This window comes from Pecten maximus, chromosome 13, assembly GCF_902652985.1.
Source record: "Pecten maximus chromosome 13, xPecMax1.1, whole genome shotgun sequence".
NCBI lineage: Eukaryota > Metazoa > Mollusca > Bivalvia > Pectinida > Pectinidae > Pecten > Pecten maximus.
In genome coordinates, this window is record NC_047027.1 from 8721205 (window position 1) to 8745833 (window position 24629).

Sequence of the window (24629 nt, forward strand, 5' to 3'; positions counted from 1 at the left end):
TGGACGGTCTACGACAGTATATATTGGTATGTTATCTGATTGGACGATCTACGACAGTATATATTGGTATGATATTTGATTGGACGGTCTACGACGGTATATATTGGTATGTTATCTGATTGGACGGTCTGAGACAGTATATATTGGTATGATATCTGATTGGACGGTCTACGACAGTATATATTGGTATGATATTTGATTGGACGGTCTACGACAGTATATATTGGTATGTTATCTGATTGGACGGTCTACGACAGTATATATTGGTATGTTATCTGATTGGACGATCTACGACAGTATATATTGGTATGTTATCTGATTGGACGATCTACGACAGTATATATTGGTATGTTATCTGATTGGACGGTCTGAGACAGTATATATTGGTATGTTATCCGATTGGACGGTCTGAGACAGTATATATTGGTATGATATCTGATTGGACGGCCTGAGACAGTATATATTGGTATGTTATCTGTTTGGACGGTCTAAGACAGTATATATTGGTATGTTATCTGATTGGACGGTCTGAGACAGTATATATTGGTATGTTATCTGATTGGACGGTCTACGACAGTATATATTGGTATGTTACCTGATTGGACGGTCTGAGACAGTATATATTGTTATGTTATCTGATTGGACGGTCTGAGATAGTATATATTGGTATGATATCTGATTGGACGGTCTACGACAGTATATATTGGTATGTTATCTGATTGGACGGTCTGATACAGTATATACTGGTACGTTATCTGATTGGACGGTCTGAGACAGTATATATTGGTATGATATCTGATTGGACGGTATGAGACAGTATATAATAGATATACGGGAATAACACAGTTGCTTGAATTTTAGACTGTAATTGAGAACAATGCCCCGATCTAATATGTCTGTAAAATTGGTAAGACCTACTTATTCGAAGATAAAGCGTATACTGCAATAATCCATTCTTTGTTCAGATAAATTATTCTTGTACAGTATTTGGTACAACCTGTTGTTTAATCAAGTGTTTTTTAGCATCCAGAGTGTAAAAATTGATATCTAAGTGCGAGGCGCTCTTCTTGTTCTTCGAGTCCATTACCACTGACGAGACGATTAAACAATAAAACAAAACATAAAGTTTTGATATTTTCTAACCTTTTTTCATAGAGTAAAATACAAGATACAGGCTTCACATCAAATGGAACCATTGCCTTACCTTGTTGTCCGAAGTTCCCAGTCGTACCTGTGTTTAAGCTTATCGTATTTGTTACAGGTAAGGATTTGGAATGGCATATTTATTGAGCGACATAAATTTGGACGTTCTCTACTCTCAGTGATACACCAGTATATTCATCGTGATTGTTATTTTGAACACGTGTCATCACTAATATTTGACGTAGTTTACTTGGCGGGTATCGGCGATAAAGACGTTTACCCTTCCGGGATACAAGATCTTAACATCGTTGTCAGTTTCAATGTTCTTCATATAAATTCCTTTAAGTCCATGCTTTGTTCTCTTTTCATCGAATCTGTTTTTTTGTTTTTTTTTTGAGAATTATGATTTCGCGAACACGTCGGTATTCATTCGACCAGAATCTTACCTGCTGCCCTGTGTATGTTCTTCTGGATGTATTCCCTAACAAATCCTCGTGTGTGTGCCTTCGGTCGAACACTCGCCCTGATGAGAAGGCTATTGATTCTACACTCTGGATGATACAGATTGCTCTAATGAGGAAGGAATATAACATCTTAAAGTTAGTCGCCTCCTATATATAATGCAATGGGGCTAGAAGGTTCATTTCCTGTGGTACAGGGCAGCAAATGAATCAAGCGTTGGTCGTTTTACTTCGGACTGAAACATATTTCATTGTCAATAAGGGATTTGCTCTGAAAGTTTTTGCATGTCTTTAATGCTTACTCAATTGCTGTTAATAAGAAATCAACATTTCAATATATTGACCAATTGATCTACCTGTTCATCTAGTTGTAATGACAAGTGTTTTTATTCTACAGTATTTGTGTTGGCGCTAGCATCAACCCACTTCCGGTTCACCAACCCCTCGGATGGACGATTCACGCCCGAAGCTGTCATTAACTTGCAGCATATGTCCATGTTCGGTCCATTCATATTCCACTCCATGGTGGAGCTATTTACTTGGAGAGGATGGCATGTACCGGACGGTTTTGGTGACATTGCTGCGGCAATCTCTCTGTCCTGGTAAATATGGTTTTGAAATAGAAGGTGGTACTGGAAGTTGGGGCATTGGTTCATATATCTTTTCCCTTTATACCAACACCTTCACAGTGGCGCCATCTTCTTTACTAGAAATGTAAAATGATATTCAAATAATTGATGACTATCTTTGTAGAATAAACTGTAAAGACGTTGAAGTATATACAATAGATTAACTATTTGTTTTGTTCTAATTTCAGGGGTGCATTTAGCATCGAAAGCGAACAAAACCAAGCAGAATATGCAGATCTGATTCACGAGCTTCCCGCCAACCTACTGTACCTAACATCGTGTGTATCCCTAGTAGAATACTACACTGGGTATCGCAGTATTGTAGCATCATTACTCAAGGGATACTTCCTACTGTGTTTCGGGACTTGGTATATCAATAGTAATTATATACCGTACAGTAATACGTATCTAGGTAGGTATGCTCTGACCGTGTGTATCAATAGTAATTATATACCGTACAGTAATACGTATCTGGGTAGGTATACTTTGACCGTGTGTATCAATAGTAATTATATACCGTACAGTAATACGTATCTGGGTAGGTATACTTTGACCGTGTGTATCAATAGTAATTATATACCGTACAGTAATACGTATCTAGGTAGGTATACTTTGACCGTGTGTATCAATAGTAATTATATACCGTACAGTAATACGTATCTAGGAAGGTATAGTTTAGTTGGTTGACCTGGTATATCAATAGTAATTATATACCGTACAGTAATACGTATCTGGGTAGGTATAGTTTAGTTGGTTGACCTGGTATATCAATAGTAATTATATACCGTACAGTAATACGTATCTAGGTAGGTATAGTTTAGTTGGTTGACCTGGTATATCAATAGTAATTATATACCGTACAGTAATACGTATCTAGGTAGGTATAGTTTAGTTGGTTGACCTGGTATATCAATAGTAATTATATACCGTACAGTAATACGTATCTGGGTAGGTATACTTTGACCGTGTGTATCAATAGTAATTATATACCGTACAGTAATGCGTATCTGGGTAGGTATACTTTGACCGTGTGTATCAATAGTAATTATATACCGTACAGTAATACGTATCTGGGTAGGTATACTTTGACCGTGTGTATCAATAGTAATTATATACCGTACAGTAATACGTATCTGGGTAGGTATAGTTTGACCTTGTGTATCAATAGTAATTATATACCGTACAGTAATACGTATCTAGGTAGGTATGCTCTGACCGTGTGCATCAATAGTAATTATATACAATACAGTAATACGTATCTAGGTAGGTATGCTCTGACCGTGTGTATCAATAGTAATTATATACCGTACAGTAATACGTATCTAGGTAGGTATGCTCTGACCGTGTGTATCAATAGTAATTATATACCGTACAGTAATACGTATCTAGGTAGGTATGCTCTGACCGTGTGCATCAATAGTAATTATATACAATACAGTAATACGTATCTAGGTAGGTATAGTTTAGTTGGTTGACCTGGTATATTAATAGTAATTATATACCGTACAGTAATACGTATCTAGGTAGGTATGCTCTGACCGTGTGTATCAATAGTAATTATATACAATACAGTAATACGTATCTAGGTAGGTATAGTTTAGTTGGTGACCTGGTGTATCAATAGTAATTCAACACTGTACAGTAATGAGTATCTAGTTGGGTATAGAGGTATATTTGGTAGAGTTGGTTGTGAATAAAAGAAATTAAATTAAATGATTAAATCAAAACACTTTAAGATATGAACTAAATAAACATATTCAAATCACTCATTAAGTTAGTGAAAAATCAATTTAAGGGTAAGTGGGGATTTCATGTTTAGATATTGCAATATTAATTACAGAAAAACTGTATCAAACTGTTGATACAAAGGTAATTTTAATAGCACATAGAAGTTATTATAATGAGTACCGGTAATACTTTTGTTAGTAACTATGAATTTCTAACGGTTCAGCAACACTATAAAGGTCATTAGGGCCCAAATAGGTGAACAAAATGGGCAATTTAGTTTGGTTTGGTTTATTTAGTTTAACGTCCTATTAACAGCTAAGGTCATTTAAGGACGGCCTCCCGTGCGTGCGACATGCATGCGTGTTGTGAGTGCGTATGTGTGTTTTGGGAGGCTGTGGTATGTTCGTGTTAAGTCTCCTTGTGATAGGCCGGAACTTTTCAAAGCGAACAAACGTAAAGTAACGAAACATGATACACCCACGTATACCTTAGATGAAAACGTTGCCATGGTTACTCAAATCTTGTGATACTTTGGTTTAGTTTGGTTTATTTTCTTTAACGTCCCATTAACAGCTAAGGTCATTTAAGGACGGCCTCTCGTGCGTGCGACATGCATGCATGTGGTGAGTGCGTATGTGTGTTTTGGGAGGCTGCGGTATGTTCATGTTATGTCTTCTTGAATTAGGCCGGAACTTTTGCCGATTTAAAGTGCTACCTCACTGAAGCATACTGCCGAAGACACCCAGCAGGACACCCCACCCGGTCACATTATACTGACAACGGGCGAACCAGTCGTCCCACTCGAAATATGCTGAGCGCTAAGCAGGAGTAGCAACTACCATTTTTAAAGACTCTGGTATGTCTCGGCTAGGGGACGGAACTCAAAGCCTTCCTCACAGCGGCGAACGCTCATCTAAAGGCCAACAGTGAGGCATTGTCAAGGGAGACATTAGGAAGAAGAAAGTTATTAAGAAAGAAAAGATAAGATCCCAAATTTAGTCGCCTCTTACGATCATGTAATGGGGCAGCAGGTACAATTCTAACGCCCAACCTGCAGGGCAGTCTTGTGATAGAGACCAACGGCTTTAACATAGTTCAAAAAGCCTGCTAATGTTGATAGTGTTGTAAATGATGTTTTACGTGCTACTGCTGTTGTTTATAAACACATAACATGGTGTTGTATATAAACACATTATATGATGTTGTTTATAAACACATTAAATGTTGTTATACATAAACACATTATATGATGTTGTATATAAACACATTATATGATGTTGTTTATAAGACATTATATGTTGATGTATATGAACACATTATATGATGTTGTATATAAACACATTATATGGTGTTATATATAAACACATATGTGTTGTATAGTGTTGTTTATTGATATGATGCGGTTGATAAACACATAATATGGTGTTGTATATAAACACATTCTATGATGTTGTTTATAAACACATTATATGGTGTTGTGTACAAACACATTATATGATGTTATATATAAACACATTATATGGTGTTGTTTTTGTAAATTTCTATATAAAAAGATCATAATTAGAAATTTATATGTTGTCTAATATCTTTTACAACTAGGACAGATAATATAGCGAAAAGGTTATGCTTTGTCGGTTATATATTTCTTCTTAGATTTGATGAAGTCATTAAATAGTTGGTATGCAAGAAATTATGAACAATGAGTAAGTGTATGTCTGAGTAAACGAGTTTATTTTTACATATATTACGGGATATCATAGAGCGGTGATGAAGAGGAAAATATATAAGTAATATGAAACATATGTTGGTTAGTTTGATGGACATTATGTAAAATAGTGCCCTGTTTTAAAAATATGTAACAGTAAGAAAAATGGTAACATGATGTGACATATCCACGGGACAATAATGGCAAATTAAACACACAAATTATGTAAGAAAGATTCGTGGTTTCGGAGATGTTTGGTGGCCATTGATTACAACAAAGGTGTCTTTATTTTAAAACATGGTTGAAAAAAATGAGAAAAAGGTAACATAAAACCACTGGAATTGTAATTTTATGAACAGATTTATGACGACATATATTCATCGTTAATACAGGTGAAGTGCCCGATCCAGAATGGAACCAGACAGACGAGATTATCATCAAAGATATAATCATGGCGGTGTTCGGGTGTCACCTCATTCTCGGACAAATCATCGTAGGACTCCTGTTTTCAACCCTATACTATATATACAGTCGGAATGAACCAATATTATCAACAATGGAGGAAGATTCTGAAATGGAAATCATTTTGTATGAAAAATGTGGCAAATAAAAGATGAACTAATAAGCTTGCTGTTTTGTTCTTATTATGACGCCACGAGCCTTTGTCTCGTGGAATATCTAATTTATAACCATATTTGGGTATACAGTTCACAAGAGATGAAAGGGACTGTATTTAGGACAAATGTATGGTACCAGTGAACATACAATGGTCAGAATCTGTTTCTGGACAAACGAAATAGAAGACAGATATCAGAGACTGTATTTAGACAAACACTCTAAAAAATAAGACCAGAATTTTAACAGAGTAATAATAATGAAAAGGCATATTCAAATATTTATTTTTATATAGATATGATAAATTATCTTGACTTACAGCAATAATGTTGAGCCTATCAAGTGTATATTAGACGTGTATCGTGATGTATCCTCGCAGGTATGATGATATTGTAATTGTCACGAAGGTAATTATCACCGTCGTGGCTTGGACCTAAGCCAGACTCATCAGTGTGAAGTCTGAGTGACTGGACTTTATTGTTAGTACTGAAGGCAAAGTGTCAACTGACTGCTAGCGAATCACAAACACAGACAAACATATGGAAATCACGGAGGAAAGTTAGATAGGAAATTAGGAATAGGCCTCAAGGCCGTGTTAAAGGCGGAACTAGCCACCAACACAGTTTCTAAATGTTTACATGCGGAACTAGTTCCCAAGACAACATTACAGGCGGTAATATGCCTCAACACAGTGTTACATGAAGTATGGTTACTAAACAGTTTAATCAACTCGGTCATTCTCTTGTTACCATAGTTTAACGCTGAAACCATAGAAAATTACAAAATAATATTGCAAAGGATTCATCACCGTTGTGATTATATACTGTGTAATGTTTATCACATTGGTGATATCAATACATACTGGATAGAGAGATAAATGATCATTGTACCTAAAAGGAGTCTACATGTACATTAGTCACAAAACAAGTTGAATGTCATGGTTGAATGGCTGTTCCAATATACGAAAGTAACGCGTCATTCTTTGTTCATTTCTTGACACAGTAGCTGAACATTGAACAACCAACCCAATATCCCTCCTGCCATTAACAAAACAAAACACAGATAAACAGATAACAGAAAAAGTTGATTATCTAAAGATGGAATATTTTAATTACACATTTCCCATTAAAATCATTCCAATTTAATGTATTGTTGACAATAAGTAGATAATTTGATGCCAAATGCCTTATCAATAGCAGTTGTACTGTATAATGCATCCTCTCGAAAAGTCAGCTCGTTAAACCCGTACAAACAACAGGGATAAACTCGTACATACAGACGACGTCAGCGTCTTTGAATTGTCGACTGCTCCACCCGTTGACAGTATCACGAGACCGGTGGGATGTCCTACTAGGCGGTATGAGAAGTATTAAGTTGACATCACTTCCGCTCTATCACAAGGAGTCATACATGTGCACTCACCACACACAGAGTTCGCACATAGGAGAGGCGTCCCGTGAGTGCGACATGCATGCGTGTGGTGAGTGCGTATGTGTGTTTTGGGAGGCTGCGGTATGTTCGTGTTAAGTCTCCTTGTGAAGGCCGGAACTTTTGCCGATTTATAGTGCTACCTCACTGAAGCATACTGCCGAAGACAGCCAGCAACACACCCAACCCGGTAACATTATACTGACAACGGGCGAACCAGTCGTCCCACTCCAAATATGCTGAGCGCTAAGCAGGCGTAGTGACTACCATTTGTAAAGACTCTGGTATGTGTCGGTTAGGGGACAGAACCCAACGCCTTCCTCAGAGCGGCGAACGCTCATCTAAAGGCCAAAAGTGAGGCATTGTCAAGGGAGACATTAGGAAGAAGAAAGTTGTCCAGAAAGAAGAGAAAAGATAAGATCCCAAATGTAGTCGCCTCCTACGATCATGCAATGGGACAGCAGGTATAATTCTTGTGCCCTACCTGCAGGGCTCCGAAAGGAGAAGTGTAAATGTAACGCCTCTCCTTAAAATTACTATACTCGAAATGTAGGAAAATAACCTAATATCACGTTCTCACAACCTCGTAGTTGTGATAACAGTTAACAAAGCATATCGTCAACTAACTACGAACGTGTCTTAGTCGTTTATATTTACATAACTGCGCTGATCTTTCCCATGGCGTGTTGATTTGTCGCCTGTAAGGAACAAGTTTTCTCTCACCAGAAAATACAATAGATATACGCGTATCCACATGATGAAAATGTTACGTGTGTAACAGTTAGCGAAACTGGGTCACAGGTCTGACGATAAACAGAGTCGTATTGCATGCTTACCGGGAGTTGTCAGCTCCTAATCGAGTATTCGCTAGTTAGCGGAGATGAAACCAACTTGAATCATGACGGTATTCAGGAGCCACAGCCGTTAAATTAGCCATATCGAAGATGGATGTTCTACACATAGGCCAGGCATGTTGCCGGGTCGGCCATTTTACCGGAAGGAGGAACGAGGTGTGAAAGGTAGATTCTGATTGGTCCATAGTCCGCTAATCGTATCCGCAGACACATTGGCGGGACTTATAAAAGCTCGTGCATTGCACGTTCAAATCAGTCTGGAGGCTTGAAAACAGCCTAACAGGTGAGTGCTTAGGAGAGGCCCTGCCTCTCCATTCACCACTATAATATGGGGTAGAATATTTACCCACCCCGGCTTGTCCGGGTAGGGCTAGCCTTACTAGCCCAAGTAACAATGTTGGCTCCGATTTATTAGGCTAACAATCTGCTCATAATATAAAATAGGAATTATATTCATTTATAGGAATGACATCGTAAATCAGAGAAGAGATTAATTTCAGGAAAAATATAATATAAGGGCAAGCATCCAAACGGAACTGCCCAGATCGGACCGGAAGTTAGATATAAGTTGGGAAAGTTTAAAGATATGAAAAGTTAGGGTGGTTTGTCACTCCGCCAACTTAGCGGGTTGGGAAGGGAGGAAATTAAAACCAGACTCAAGATGTAGACATTGTATAAAGTTAGGAAAAATGTACCAGACGTTAGCCCTGTATATTTTGTATAAATTGTAAATATATTCGATGTATATACTACAGTAATTATCTAAGGATATGTCGAACGCGCCTTTAACATTAGAGTATAAAGGGCGATAACTGTGTATAGTAGAAACCGCATAACTGCCTTCTTAGTGATTTTAAAAGCCAATATGGTATAACAGATATAGCACTTACCTCTTTTTGTATATATATAATCTCGTTACATGTTAAGTTTTAGAGAAGTTTATTAAATGTTGAAACTTACTTGGGACTTTTAGTATTATTTCCCGTGGCATCCCGCCGGAATGGATATTGAACCACGGTAGCGTGGGAGGGGTGAGAAATGGACACAGACAATTGAACGATCAAACAGTAAACACAACGCGAAGTACACTTTAGTCCACTATCATCGGGACCGTGTCCATTTGCTGCTACCCCACGCTACTACATTTTGGTGCCGTGACCAGGATCCGGTTGTGTAGATGCCCGGGAAATTTCAATTACTAATAGTTGGGTTCAGAAACATATTAGACAGTCATTGTTTGCTTTATTTGATAGGTCGAGACATCTAGAACATTGCCAACTTGGGAAAAGAGGCTTTGGTTAGCATCTCCAGGATTTTCGGTGAGTTTGATAAAACATATGACTGGTTTTCAGTCAAAATGGATAATCCTGAAAGTTTGATTATACACGCAGAGGGGAAAAATGTACCCCATCAAAAGCATGTGACATTCCTATCTGACTCTGAGTTAGGAGATGGGGAGGATAACCTTAGGAATATTATGATAATGGGAGCACCAGATGGGGCGTGGAGAACCTCTACGGTAGATTATAGAATACCAGAAACACAGAGCTTACAGGATAGTGGGCTAGGTAATCTGAGTATCATAGGGAATGACAATCCTACAGTCATCCCAGAGTCGCCCGGATTTGGTAAACATTTGGTAGAACAGGAATGGGAGGATGATAGGGTTAGAAATACGAGACCCGAGATAAGAGAGGATTTTTGTTCTGAACGCTTTGATGAGAGGAGCTTGCACTCCATGGGGACTCCAGTCCGCGGTACAAGGAGGTCCGGAGGCAATACGGAGGATCCGTCAGAAAGAGATACTTGTATGGGGTGGGGTAGGAGGTATGCATCACCGGTTAGGGGGGTGGATGCGGGTCCTGTACATCTGACTGAAGCCACATTTGTGCACACAGGGAAGGGGGTACGGGACATAGAGAGAAAGGAGAATGAAAAAGACGTAGAATGCCAGACGAGTAGAAGGGAAGGTTGGGATGATGGCAATTCGGATTATCAGGTACCGCTATATTGGGAACATAGGGAAGGTGACAGCCGTCCCTCCTTCAATCGCTCCATAGGTATCAGAGGGGAGACGGGTTTATGTTATGAGGGTACCGGAAATGTAGGTAGATTTATGAGAAGGTATCGTACAGATGAGGGGCTCGCTAGGGAATGGAATTGTGACAGGAATCGGAAGGGGAATCTAGGGCGAGATGCTAATTTAAGGTTGCCTACCCCTATCAATAAAACAGAACGTTGTAGATTTGCTGCAGACGGAGAATGGTGTAATAGGGTTTGTCAGGCAGACGGGAGATATCAGGATTTGAGAAATGAGGGTCCATATTACACAGGCAACAACGAAACTGACTGGAGATGGAACGTTAATGAAACTGGATGTCAGGAGGGGGATTGGAACATACCCGTTGCGTCCCGGTTTGCAGATGATTCTGCAATGCGAAGTACTCCACACATGGGCGGTTTCAACCAGCCCAGTAGGGGTCATGAGGACTTTGATGACGGATATACCAAAAGGTACTACGACGATAGGCAGTATGGTCGGGGAGATACAGGAGCATTAGGGGCCAGGCATAATAAAGCACAAAACAGACGTGAGGTCCAACGTAAAGAAAAGGAACCAGATAAGTTCGATGGCAAAGGGGTAGACTGGAACTCTTTTCTAGTACACTTTGAACAGGTGGCTGGCTGGAACAGATGGCATGATAGTGAAAAAGCAGCTCAGTTGGCAATGAGTTTAAGAGGACCAGCTCAAGTTCTATTGGGTACGCTTACTGTGGCACAGATAGGAGACTTCAGCACGCTCAAAACAGTGCTAGAGCAGCGTTTCAGTCCAAGGGAATTAGAGGTAGCCCATAGGTGCCAGTACCGTAACAGGCATCGTGAGGCAGGGGAATCAACCTCCGATTTTGGTTACGCAATGCGACGATTAGCGCAGAAAGCTTACCCGAGTATACCATTTAGTTCTTTGGAAACACAGGTAATCGACCAATATGTGGATGGCCTTAATAGTTTAGAATTGAAAAGGCATGTCATATTGAACAAGCCTAACACTTTGGACAGAGCCATCGCATTGGCTACGGAATACGAAGCCATCAGTGGTCACGACAAAAAGATTCACAAGCCTAGGAATGAAGAGGTGTGCGCTATCAAGGCAGCACCGATTATGGAGCATAAGGGCGATAATGATCAGCTAAAAAACTGGTGTCTGGGACCTGGAAGACAGCGAGTCTGGAAAGTCTGGTGTATGGGAGAGAGAAGATGTTTCCACTGTGGGCAAACAGGTCATATAAGGCCGCGATGTCCGGAAACACCGACACAGAACCAGAAGGACAAGTCCGCACAAGGAGGTAGTCCTAGGGATATCGGTGACAGACAACATTTAAACCAGTAAGGGCTGAAGTCGGGGCCAAGAGTTCAGCCGTCAGTTCGGATTTCCTCAAACAGGGATCTGTTCGGCCTAACACTGAAGGTGAGGGGGCTATCTCTAGTGATGAGAGAAAGGGCATAGCGGAAACAGCTAGGACCCAATACTCTGAAGGGGAGGCCACCCGAACTGTGAATAATGATAAGGGGGTAGGGACAAACCGCATGTCACAACAGTTAGGGATTGACCCTAAACAAGAGTCATATAGGATGGAAACAGGTACTCCTGTTGCTCGATTAGATAGCGTCACTTTATCATGTCTATACGCCAAAGCTAAGATAGACGGGGCGGGTTACAACCTTCTGGTAGATTCGGGTTCTTCGGTATCGATCATTTCATTACAGCTTTTTCAAAGGCTTTCATATTTGCAGTTAGATTTGCGAGAAACAAGACTTATGTTGTTAGCAGCGTCAGGCAAACCGTTAAGTTTGGCGGGGGAGGTAGACGTAGAGTTTGAAATAGATTCAGTGTCGTTCAAACAAACATTCATAGTGGCAGGCATTGAAGGTTTATGGGGTATTCTGGGTACAGATTTTCTTGAAAAATATGGGTGTATTCTCGATGTGGGGAGGAAAATCATTCAGGTCGGAAGGAAAAGATTGGAGTTGACAAAAACACCGAAGGGCTCCGCCACATGCGCCGTAGTCAGAAACAAGTGTAGGACAGTTGTTCAACCAGGGGAGGAAGTTATGGTTGAGGGACGACTGGAGGGTGACGTTGGGGATAGCACGGGGTTTCTTACTCAAGGGAAATATAGTAGAGAGCGTGGTTTACTACTGGCTCATAGCTTAGTAGATAATACGATAGGACGATTGGTAATCTCTGTAATCAATGCAGGAAGAGACGCAGTGAGGATACAGGAAGGTACCGTCATGGGAACTGTGGAGGCAATCCAGGAGCTTCATGAAATGATGGGGGAGGAAAGAGGGCAGAATAGTCTGCCCGAACATCTAAGACCATTAGTAGATGAAGCCCTGCCAAACCTGACAGAGGAACAGGGACAACAGCTGACAGACCTAGTATCAGAGTTCCAAGATATCTTCGTGGGACCTGACGGCAAGTTGGGGCAAACTGACTGGACGTTTCACACCATAGACACAGGGAACGCAAAACCAAAGAAGTTACCACCCAGACGAGCGCCACAGGTAAAACGTGAAGTTATTGAGAAAGAAACTGAAAAAATGCTCAAGAGTGGGGTTATTCGACCAAGCAATAGCCCATGGTCAGCGCCGGTGTGTCTGGTGACGAAAAAGGATGGAACATGCCGCTTCTGTGTGGATTTCCGGGGTATCAATAGCGTGACCAGAAAAGACGCCTACCCTCTTCCCAGAATCGACGACACTATAGAAACGCTGTCTGGAGCGAAATGGTTTAGTACGCTCGACATGGCTAGTGGATATTGGCAGATCCAAATGGATGAAACAGACAAATCGAAGACTGCATTCGTCACGCACATGGGACTTTATGAGTTCAACGTCATGCCGTTCGGTCTCTCCAATGCCGCAGCAACGTTTGAAAGGTTGATGGAAACAGTTTTAAAAGGGCTTAATTGGAAGAAATGTCTATGTTATCTTGACGATGTAGTTGTATTCGGGGGTAGTTTTGAAACAGCCCTAGCAAATTTGAGGCTGGTCTTTTTGAGATTTCGACAAGCCAACTTAAAGCTGAAACCCAAGAAGTGTGCGCTCTTTCAGAAGGAAATAACTTACTTAGGCCACGTAGTGTCCGAAGCAGGGATCAGCTGTGACCCAAACAAGGTCAAGGCCGTTCAAAACTGGAAGAGACCGGTAGATGCAGCGGAGATTCGAAGCTTTATTGGCCTGGTCGGCTATTACAGGAGATTCATTAAAGATTTTGCTAGTGTCTCATACCCATTAGTCCGACTTCTCAGGAAAGACGCAAAGTTTCAGTGGAGTGAAGACTGTGAAGTTGCCTTCCAAGAGCTTAAGCTAAAGCTCACTTCCGCGCCTATACTAGCTTTTCCAACTCCCACAGGAAGATTCACGTTAGACACAGATGCGTGTAATACAGGCATAGGGGCTGTTCTGTCCCAAGAACAGGATGGACAAGAAAAAGTCATCGCATACGCGGCCAAAGCTTTAAATAGCGCCCAGCAAAACTATTGCGTAACTAAGAAAGAACTCCTTGCTGTGGTGAGCTTTGTACGACATTTTAGGTACTATCTAACAGGTCGACCATTTCTGATACGAACAGACCATGCCTCCTTAGTGTGGTTGCGTAATTTCAAAGAGCCAGAGGGAATGCTCGCTCGGTGGGTAAGCATCCTAGACACGTTTGACTACACCATAGAGTACCGGCCAGGTGCGCAACACCGAAACGCTGATGCAATGTCCAGACTACCCATGAGAAAATGTAAGAGAGAAGAATGCCCAGACTGCGCAAATGTAGAAAAAAAATCAGGGGAAGTTTGTCCTGTGTTCGTGGAGGAAGACGCCAACCAAAAACACGCTGAGCCGGATTGGATCAGCAACTGGATAGAAACCTGGACCAGAGAGCAATTGGAGAACATGCAGAACACAGATATAGGTATTGTAAACATCCTGGAAAGACTGCCAGATTCGCAAGAACGTCCTGGTAGAGCAGAGATTAGTGATTGGCCGGAGGAGTCCAAGGTGTTGGTCGGGAAGTGGAATTCATTGGTTATTGAAGATGGAGTCCTTTACCTTAAGGAAGGAGAGCATTCAAAAAGGCTTGTGGTGCCTACTCAGATCAGGCAATGCCTTTTTAAGGAGCTCCACATCAAAAGAACAGCTGGACATTTCGGACGGGACAGAACCATTGCTGCTTTAAAGGGAAGGTTCTTCTGGCCAGGTATGGCTCAGGATATCACACGATGGTGTTACGACTGCAAATTATGTCAGCAAGGGAAACCAGGTCCGGGAAAGAATAGATCTCCGTTAGGACAGATTAAAACCGGACGTCCAATGCAGGTTGTTGCCGTTGATATATTCGGAGGGTTGCCAGTCTCTAATAATGGGCATGCGTACATAATAGTGGTAGGAGACTATTTCACCAAATGGAAGGAAGCTTTTGCTGTTCCAGATCATACAGCTTTAACAGTAGCTGATAAGCTGGTAACTGAAGTATTCTGTAGATTCGGCTGTCCGCAATACATTCACTCAGATCAGGGAGCTGAGTTTGAATCGGAGCTCTTCCAAAACGTTTGTTTGAAGCTGGGGGTAACAAAAACAAGAACTACTCCGTACCACCCACAGTCTGATGGACTAGTAGAGCGATTCAATAGGACCATGAAGAGGATGCTCACCGCGTTTGCTACTGAAAACAAAACTGACTGGGATGATCATCTCCCATATCTGATGTTAGCGTACAGGACCACTGAGCATAAGAGTACTGGTTGTACTCCAAGCATGTTGATGTTGGGGAGAGAACTCACGCTTCCAGTAGATCTGATGGTAGGGTTACCAAGAGATGAATATGAGAACCAGTGTCCCATAGCTTATGTTGAATGGCTACAAGAAGCAATGGAAAGAGCCTTCCAAACAGCCAGTCAGAACTTGGGGGCTGCAGCAAAGCGTCAGAAACAGTATTATGACATAGGAACAAGAAAAAAAGAGTTTGACGTGGGTTCATGGGTCTGGCGATGGTATCCACCAGCAGCTGGTCAAAAATTGGGGTTGGGTTGGACGGGCCCATACTTAGTAACCAAAAGAGTCACAGATTTAACCTATACCATAAAGAAACAGGGAACAGGAAAAGAGATAAATGTACATGTAGACCACCTAAAACCCTATAGGGGGGAGATAGAACAGGGGATTAGTGAGACTGAGATAGTCGAGTCTGGGGGGAGGAAGAACGAGATGAGCATAGAGTCGACTACAGAGGTAGACTCGATATCTCAGAATACGTTGGATTACACAAATGGCGGGAATTCGCCAGTCATTGAACCGGATACTCCAGTTAGGACTAGGACAGGGAGGGTAGTGAAGCCTCGGGAACGATGGTCTCCGTAACTCTGGGGATAAGGATGTCACATGCTTCATCGCGCATTTAAGTACAAATATAATAATGAAAAAGAAAATCGTGGTTTCAAATGGGCGCATTCGTGTCGCACAACTGGGTTAGGTCACAATGACTAAAATGGCCATTCTTATTTGCAGTTATGGATTTCGAGGATATTAGAGTGAGGGAGTCGGAGGAAGAGGAGTTCCTTGAAGACAAGGAGACTCTAGGATCTCGGGGTCCATGGACACCGATACCTTGTACGGTGAAGGGGTGCGATGAGCAAGCTATCTTCTCAAGCTTCAGGGGATTCCGGGGCCACTGGGAAAAGTACCATCTTCCAACGGTAACCTTGTATGAGTGCCCGTTCTGCCGACGACAATTCGCTAGGGCAGGTAGAGCTAAGGCTCATGCCCGGACTCACAACCAATGGAAGCTGGATAGCGTCAGGCTGGGAAAGCCCAAGGTACTAAACAGACTATTCCGGAACCCGGGAAAAGCCGCCACACCGTGGGAGATCAGGAGAAATGCGGGTAAGAGCGGGCCTAGGTCCCCAACGCCCCCACCAGAGCTCATACGAGAGCCACCTACGCTGGCATCACCAGCTCTGCACAAACGTCCCCAACAGAAGGCCAGGCCAGAGGTAAGGTGGCGTCCAGTCTTCGAAGCGTCGCCATCACCGGTAGCTTCACCGTTTATAGAAGATGCAAGCTGCGGCATCATGACATCCCCAGAAGGGACATTCTCAGGAGCAGAGGACAGTCCGCTGCAGGGACCATCGACAGCGATGTGCCGAAGACGGGACGAAGCAGAAGCCGCCAGGAAGGATATTACAACAATCTATTGGCCACCGAGGGATCCTGAATTCCAACAAAATAAGGAGGAGACCATTGACATTTGTGTGTGGGGAAACATTGTTAGGGGAGCTCTGAGGTTGAAGTGTTCTGGAGAGCGAGGAGTCCCCTACAGCGTTCCAACCTTTGATTTTGACCAATTCAAATATGTGTGACAATTTTCTTTTTAGGTAGTTTCCAGAAGTGATAAAACAGTGCTTTCAGTGGACCTGTTATACAAACATTTTTTTTAATTGTTGGTTGTACAAATGTTATCATTTTTGGAATTAACTTTATTAGGGTTAGATAAATGTCAATTACACATATATTTTTGCTACTTTGCTTAATTTATGGTTAATATATAAAAGTTACTGAATAGAAATTTAGTGTTTGTGCTTTTCTTAACAGGAATAAGACATGCTTAAGTGGGATTAAGCGATGTCTTGGGGGGAGGTATGTAACAGTTAGCGAAACTGGGTCACAGGTCTGACGATAAACAGAGTCGTATTGCATGCTTACCGGGAGTTGTCAGCTCCTAATCGAGTATTCGCTAGTTAGCGGAGATGAAACCAACTTGAATCATGACGGTATTCAGGAGCCACAGCCGTTAAATTAGCCATATCGAAGATGGATGTTCTACACATAGGCCAGGCATGTTGCCGGGTCGGCCATTTTACCGGAAGGAGGAACGAGGTGTGAAAGGTAGATTCTGATTGGTCCATAGTCCGCTAATCGTATCCGCAGACACATTGGCGGGACTTATAAAAGCTCGTGCATTGCACGTTCAAATCAGTCTGGAGGCTTGAAAACAGCCTAACAGGTGAGTGCTTAGGAGAGGCCCTGCCTCTCCATTCACCACTATAATATGGGGTAGAATATTTACCCACCCCGGCTTGTCCGGGTAGGGCTAGCCTTACTAGCCCAAGTAACAATGTTGGCTCCGATTTATTAGGCTAACAATCTGCTCATAATATAAAATAGGAATTATATTCATTTATAGGAATGACATCGTAAATCAGAGAAGAGATTAATTTCAGGAAAAATATAATATAAGGGCAAGCATCCAAACGGAACTGCCCAGATCGGACCGGAAGTTAGATATAAGTTGGGAAAGTTTAAAGATATGAAAAGTTAGGGTGGTTTGTCACTCCGCCAACTTAGCGGGTTGGGAAGGGAGGAAATTAAAACCAGACTCAAGATGTAGACATTGTATAAAGTTAGGAAAAATGTACCAGACGTTAGCCCTGTATATTTTGTATAAATTGTAAATATATTCGATGGGTATACTACAGTAATTATCTGAGGATATGTCGAACGCGCCTTTAACATTAGAGTATAAAGGGCGATAACTGTGTATAGTAGAAACCGCATAACTGCCTTCTTAGTGATTTTAAAAGCCAATATGGTATAACAGATATAGCACTTACCTCTTTTTGTATATATATAATCTCGTTACATGTTAAGTTTTAGAGAAGTTTATTAAATGTTGAAACTTACTTGGGACTTTTAGTATTATTTCCCGTGGCATCCCGCCGGAATGGATATTGAACCACGGTAGCGTGGGAGGGGTGAGAAATGGACACAGACAATTGAACGATCAAACAGTAAACACAACGCGAAGTACACTTTAGTCCACTATCATCGGGACCGTGTCCATTTGCTGCTACCCCACGCTACTACACGTGTATTACATTTGGGGACGAAAGGTCGACGCAGAGATGATGTAGAAACCACTGGATATCGAAGTGAGAACACGGTATACGGGGGCGAGCAGAAATGTCACTCTCTATTTATGTACAATGTATAATAGGAACATAAAAATTGTTATGATTTTCATATAACGTAACGCTTACCTGGTCCTCGTAATTACAGTTTATGAAACGATTGAGGTAAGCGATTGATATAGGAAAAGTATGAAATGTCACAGAAAGGTGAGGTCAACATTTCAACATTTGACCCCCACTTCAATTTCTTTGATATTTTCAAGTTTGTCGAGGCTTTAAAATGGACAATAACCACGTGATTGATAATTCATTATCACTTCTGATAGTCGTGCTGGTCCTCCGTACATAACTCAAAGTTGAGTGAAGGGGGTACCCTAGCAAAATAGTAAATCATTTTCACAGGGTAATATAGATTTGACAATCAACTATACCACTTTACAGTGTGTAAACTAAGTGTTATTTTGATACCAACTGTGTCATTTTGGCATACATGACGTTTAGTTTGTTTTGTTTAACGTGCTATTAACAGCCATGGTCATTTAAGGACGTGCCAGGTTTTGGAGGTGGAGGAAAGCCGGAGTACCCGGAGAAAAACCACCGGCCTACGGCCAGTACCTGGCAACTGCGCCACGTAGGTTTCGAACTCGCAACCCAGAGGTGGAGGGCTAGTGACAAAGTGTCGGGACACCTTAACCACTCGGCCACCGCGCCTCCCCCCCCCCCATACATGACGTAAGTGTAGTGATACATTTAATTATAATAACATGCAAAATGTCCACAAAATTTGTAATGCATATAATCTTGTCAACTAAAATTAGTATAGTTGTAATCATAGTCTATATTTTATACTTCTTTGACAACTTTCCATATCAATAGATACTTTCTACAGAATTAATTTTAGAAAAATGCAAAACTGGTAAATTACTTTTTAACATGTGAAACATGTCTAATGCACAACTTCCCCATGTTATAAGTTTAAAAGTGAAGGGCTAATGACATCACCTTGGCGCACACTTCATAACAATTATTCAAGACATTAATTTGATGTCAGTAAAGAACTTACTTACATGTTTCAAATAAGTTATATATATCTACTTATGTAATAAATATATCTTAATGTTTTGTCTGATAAATGGGGAAACGACATAATGATAATCACACATTTATTAATTTTATTACAGCGGTATCTTCATTTCCTATGTATACATGTATATACATGTTCATGTATATGAACAACATTTTAACCTTAAGTAGTTCTTGAGATAGATATTTCTTCAGAAAGCATATTTGTGAGTTATTACTACTGTATATAGCTAAAAAACTTGAACATATGTTAATGCAGTTGTTTTGTAATAAACAAAAATAGAAAAGACGTATGGGTATAAAAAACAATGAAAATAAAATCTCAAAGATTGAGGGAAATTGTGCATTGCACAAGGAAAGACCATGGGCGATTTGAACTTATTGTTAGCATGTGAGGAAATCGGAAGTACCCGGATAACGATCTTGATCTGTCACATGGTCCCATGTTATTACATGTTGGGTCGCAGAATCGTGTTCAGGTGTGGACATAAAACGACTTTTACTACACATTGAGTCAAGGAAACTTTGTGGCCTAAACATAAAATAGAAAGAGAAGACATTTAATTATTAAATGCATCAGCCAACCATCTAAATGAGAAAAATGAGAAACATTAGTAAGGAAGATATCACTTATGTATATCGGCAGGTTCCGTTCATTATATACTAACATTCACTAAAGTGTACTGTTAATTAACCGTGTGCGGTAATTTGTAGTATTTTTATTTATTGGACTTGTATATTCATCTGCTTTAAATATTACTGCATATAAAACATCGGCGGTTTAGATAACACAATAATTATCTCTCCGCTAGTTTTCCTTAATAAAGAAAAGCTGATTTTTAAAACAATTTAAAAGATAGGTAACGCTTTATGACTACCTTATCGGATATATTAATGGATTAAAGGACGTACGTCGAGCGTGACTGCCTACATGTCAATAAATGTGTTATCTTCTGTATATACCACACAAAAATAGTTCATGGTACATAGTGATATATTACACAGAATGCAGAGATTGGTGATACGCATGCAATTATAGATGTATATCGAAGTATGCATGTTTAACGTCCTATCAAAACTATGGATATTTAATGACGACCTCCCCAGTGTGTTGTTTAGTGTCCTATAAACAGCTAGGGCTAATTAATTAACCGTTCACTATAGAGGGTGAGAAAACTTTTTAACCGTTAGCTATAGAGGGTGATATAACTGTTTAACCGTTAACTATAGAGGACGAGATAACTGTTTAACCGTTAACTATAGAGGGTGATATAACTGTTTAACCGTTAACTATAGAGGGCGAGATAACTGTTTAACCGTTAACTATAGAGGGCGAGATAACTGTTTAACCGTTAACTATAGAGGGCGAGATAACTGTTTAACCGTTAACAACAGAGGGTGATATAACTGTTTAACCGTTAACTATAGACGGCGAGATAACTGTTAAACCGTTAACTATAGAGGGCGAGATAACTGTTTAACCGTTAACTATAGAGGGCGAGATAACTGTTTAACCGTTAACTATAGAGGGTGAGATAACTGTTTAACCGTTAACTATAGAGGGCGAGATAACTGTTTAACCGTTAACTATAGAGGGTGAGATAACTGTTTAACCGTTACCTACAGAGGGTGAGATAACTGTTTAACCGTTAACTTTAGAGGGTGAGATAACTGTTTAACCGTTCACTATAGAGGGTGAGATAACTGTTTAACCGTTAACTATAGAGGGTGAGATAACTGTTTAACCGTTAACTATAGAGGGTGAGATAACTGTTTAACCGTTAACTATAGAGGGTGATATAACTGTTTAACCGTTAACTATAGAGGATGAGATAACTGTTTAACTGTTTACTATAGAGGACGAGATAACTGTTTAACCAATAACTATAGAGGATGAGATAACTGTTTAACCGTTAACTATAGAGGGTGATATAACTGTTTAACCGTTAACAACAGAGGGTGATATAACTGTTTAACCGTTAACTATAGAGGGCGAGATAACTGTTTAACCGTTAACTATAGAGGGCGAGATAACTGTTTAACCGTTAACTATAGAGGGCGAGATAACTGTTAACTATATAGGGTGAGATAACTGTTTAACCGTTACCTACAGAGGGTGAGATAACTGTTTAACCGTTAACTTTAGAGGGTGAGATAACTGTTTAACCGTTAACTATAGAGGGTGAGATAACTGTTTAACCGTTCACTATAGAGGGTGAGATAACTGTTTAACCGTTAACTATAGAGGGTGAGATAACTGTTTAACCGTTAACTATAGAGGGTGAGATAACTGTTTAACCGTTAACTATAGAGGGTGAGATAACTGTTTAACCGTTAACTATAGAGGGTGAGATAACTGTTTAACCGTTAACTATAGAGGGTGAGATAACTGTTTAACCGTTACCTATAGAGGGTGAGATAACCGTTGATCCATTAACTATAGAGGGTGAGATAACTGTTTAACCGTTATCTATAGAGGGTGAGATAACTGTTTAACCGTTAACTATAGAGGGTGAGATAACTGTTTAACCGTTAACTTTAGAGGGTGAGATAACTGTTTAACCGTTAACTATAGAGGGTGAGATAACTGTTTAACCGTTAACTATAGAGGGTGAGATAACTGTTTAACCGTTAACTATAGAGGGTGAGATAACTGTTTAACCGTTACCTATAGAGGGTGAGATAACCGTTGATCCATTAACTATAGAGGGTGAGATAACTGTTTAACCGTTAACTATAGAGGGTGAGATAACTGTTTAACCGTTAACTATAGAGGATGAGATAACTGTTTAACCGTTAACTATAGAGGGTGAGATAACTGTTTAACCGTTACCTATAGAGGGTGAGATAACCGTTGATCCATTAACTATAGAGGGTGAGATAACCGTTGATCCGTTAACTATAGAGGGTGAGATAACCGTTGATCCATTAACTATAGAGGGTGAGATAACTGTTTAACCGTTAACTATAGAGGTTGAGATAACTGTTTAACCGTTAACTATAGAGGGTGAGATAACTGTTTAACCGTTAACTATATAGGGTGAGATAACTGTTTAACCGTTAACTATAGAGGGTGAGATAACTGTTTAACCGTTCACTATAGAGGGTGAGATAACTGTTTAACCGTTAACTATAGAGGGTGAGATAACTGTTTAACCGTTAACTGTAGAGGGCGAGATAACTGTTTAACCGTTAACTATAGAGGGCGAGATAACTGTTTAACCGTTAACTATAGAGGATGAGATAACTGTTTAACCGTTCACTATAGAGGGTGAGATAACTGTTTAACCGTTAACTATAGAGGATGAGATAACTGTTTAACCGTTAACTATAGAGGGCGAGATAACTGTTTAACCGTTAACTATAGAGGGTGAGATAACTGTTTAACCGTTAACTATAGAGGGTGAGATAACTGTTTAACCGTTAACTATAGAGGGTGAGATAACTGTTTAACCGTTAACTATAGAGGGTGAGATAACTGTTTAACCGTTAACTATAGAGGGTGAGATAACTGTTTAACCGTTAACTATAGAGGGTGAGATAACTGTTTAACCGTTAACTATAGAGGATGAGATAACTGTTTAACCGTTAACTATAGAGGGTGAGATAACTGTTTAACCGTTACCTATAGAGGGTGAGATAACCGTTGATCCATTAACTATAGAGGGTGAGATAACCGTTGATCCGTTAACTATAGAGGGTGAGATAACCGTTGATCCATTAACTATAGAGGGTGAGATAACTGTTTAACCGTTAACTATAGAGGGTGAGATAACTGTTTAACCGTTAACTATAGAGGGTGAGATAACTGTTTAACCGTTAACTATAGAGGGTGAGATAACTGTTTAACCGTTAACTATAGAGGGTGAGATAACTGTTTAACCGTTACCTATAGAGGGTGAGATAACCGTTGATCCATTAACTATAGAGGGTGAGATAACTGTTTAACCGTTAACTATAGAGGGTGAGATAACTGTTTAACCGTTAACTATAGAGGATGAGATAACTGTTTAACCGTTAACTATAGAGGGTGAGATAACTGTTTAACCGTTACCTATAGAGGGTGAGATAACCGTTGATCCATTAACTATAGAGGGTGAGATAACCGTTGATCCGTTAACTATAGAGGGTGAGATAACCGTTGATCCATTAACTATAGAGGGTGAGATAACTGTTTAACCGTTAACTATAGAGGTTGAGATAACTGTTTAACCGTTAACTATAGAGGGTGAGATAACTGTTTAACCGTTAACTATAGAGGGTGAGATAACTGTTTAACCGTTAACTATAGAGGGTGAGATAACTGTTTAACCGTTCACTATAGAGGGTGAGATAACTGTTTAACCGTTAACTATAGAGGGTGAGATAACTGTTTAACCGTTAACTGTAGAGGGCGAGATAACTGTTTAACCGTTAACTATAGAGGGCGAGATAACTGTTTAACCGTTAACTATAGAGGATGAGATAACTGTTTAACCGTTCACTATAGAGGGTGAGATAACTGTTTAACCGTTAACTATAGAGGATGAGATAACTGTTTAACCGTTAACTATAGAGGGCGAGATAACTGTTTAACCGTTAACTATAGAGGGTGAGATAACTGTTTAACCGTTAACTATAGAGGGTGAGATAACTGTTTAACCGTTAACTATAGAGGGTGAGATAACTGTTTAACCGTTAACTATAGAGGGTGAGATAACTGTTTAACCGTTAACTATAGAGGGTGAGATAACTGTTTAACCGTTAACTATAGAGGGTGAGATAACTGTTTAACCGTTAACTATAGAGGATGAGATAACTGTTTAACCGTTAACTATAGAGGGTGAGATAACTGTTTAACCGTTACCTATAGAGGGTGAGATAACCGTTGATCCATTAACTATAGAGGGTGAGATAACCGTTGATCCGTTAACTATAGAGGGTGAGATAACCGTTGATCCATTAACTATAGAGGGTGAGATAACTGTTTAACCGTTAACTATAGAGGGTGAGATAACTGTTTAACCGTTAACTATAGAGGG

General features: G+C 40.2%; 1 protein-coding gene across 1 annotated transcript; it reads left to right on the plus strand.

The window, feature by feature from the left end:
- The first annotated feature begins 892 nt into the window (after positions 1–892).
- LOC117340403 lies at positions 893–6291 on the plus strand. The gene is made up of 5 exons (XM_033902164.1): positions 893–907; positions 1156–1261; positions 2002–2206; positions 2422–2645; positions 6059–6291. The coding sequence occupies exons 1-5, from the start codon at positions 893–895 to the stop codon at positions 6274–6276; spliced, it is 768 nt and encodes a 255-aa protein (XP_033758055.1). The 3' UTR covers positions 6277–6291.
- The last annotated feature ends 18338 nt before the right edge of the window (positions 6292–24629 follow it).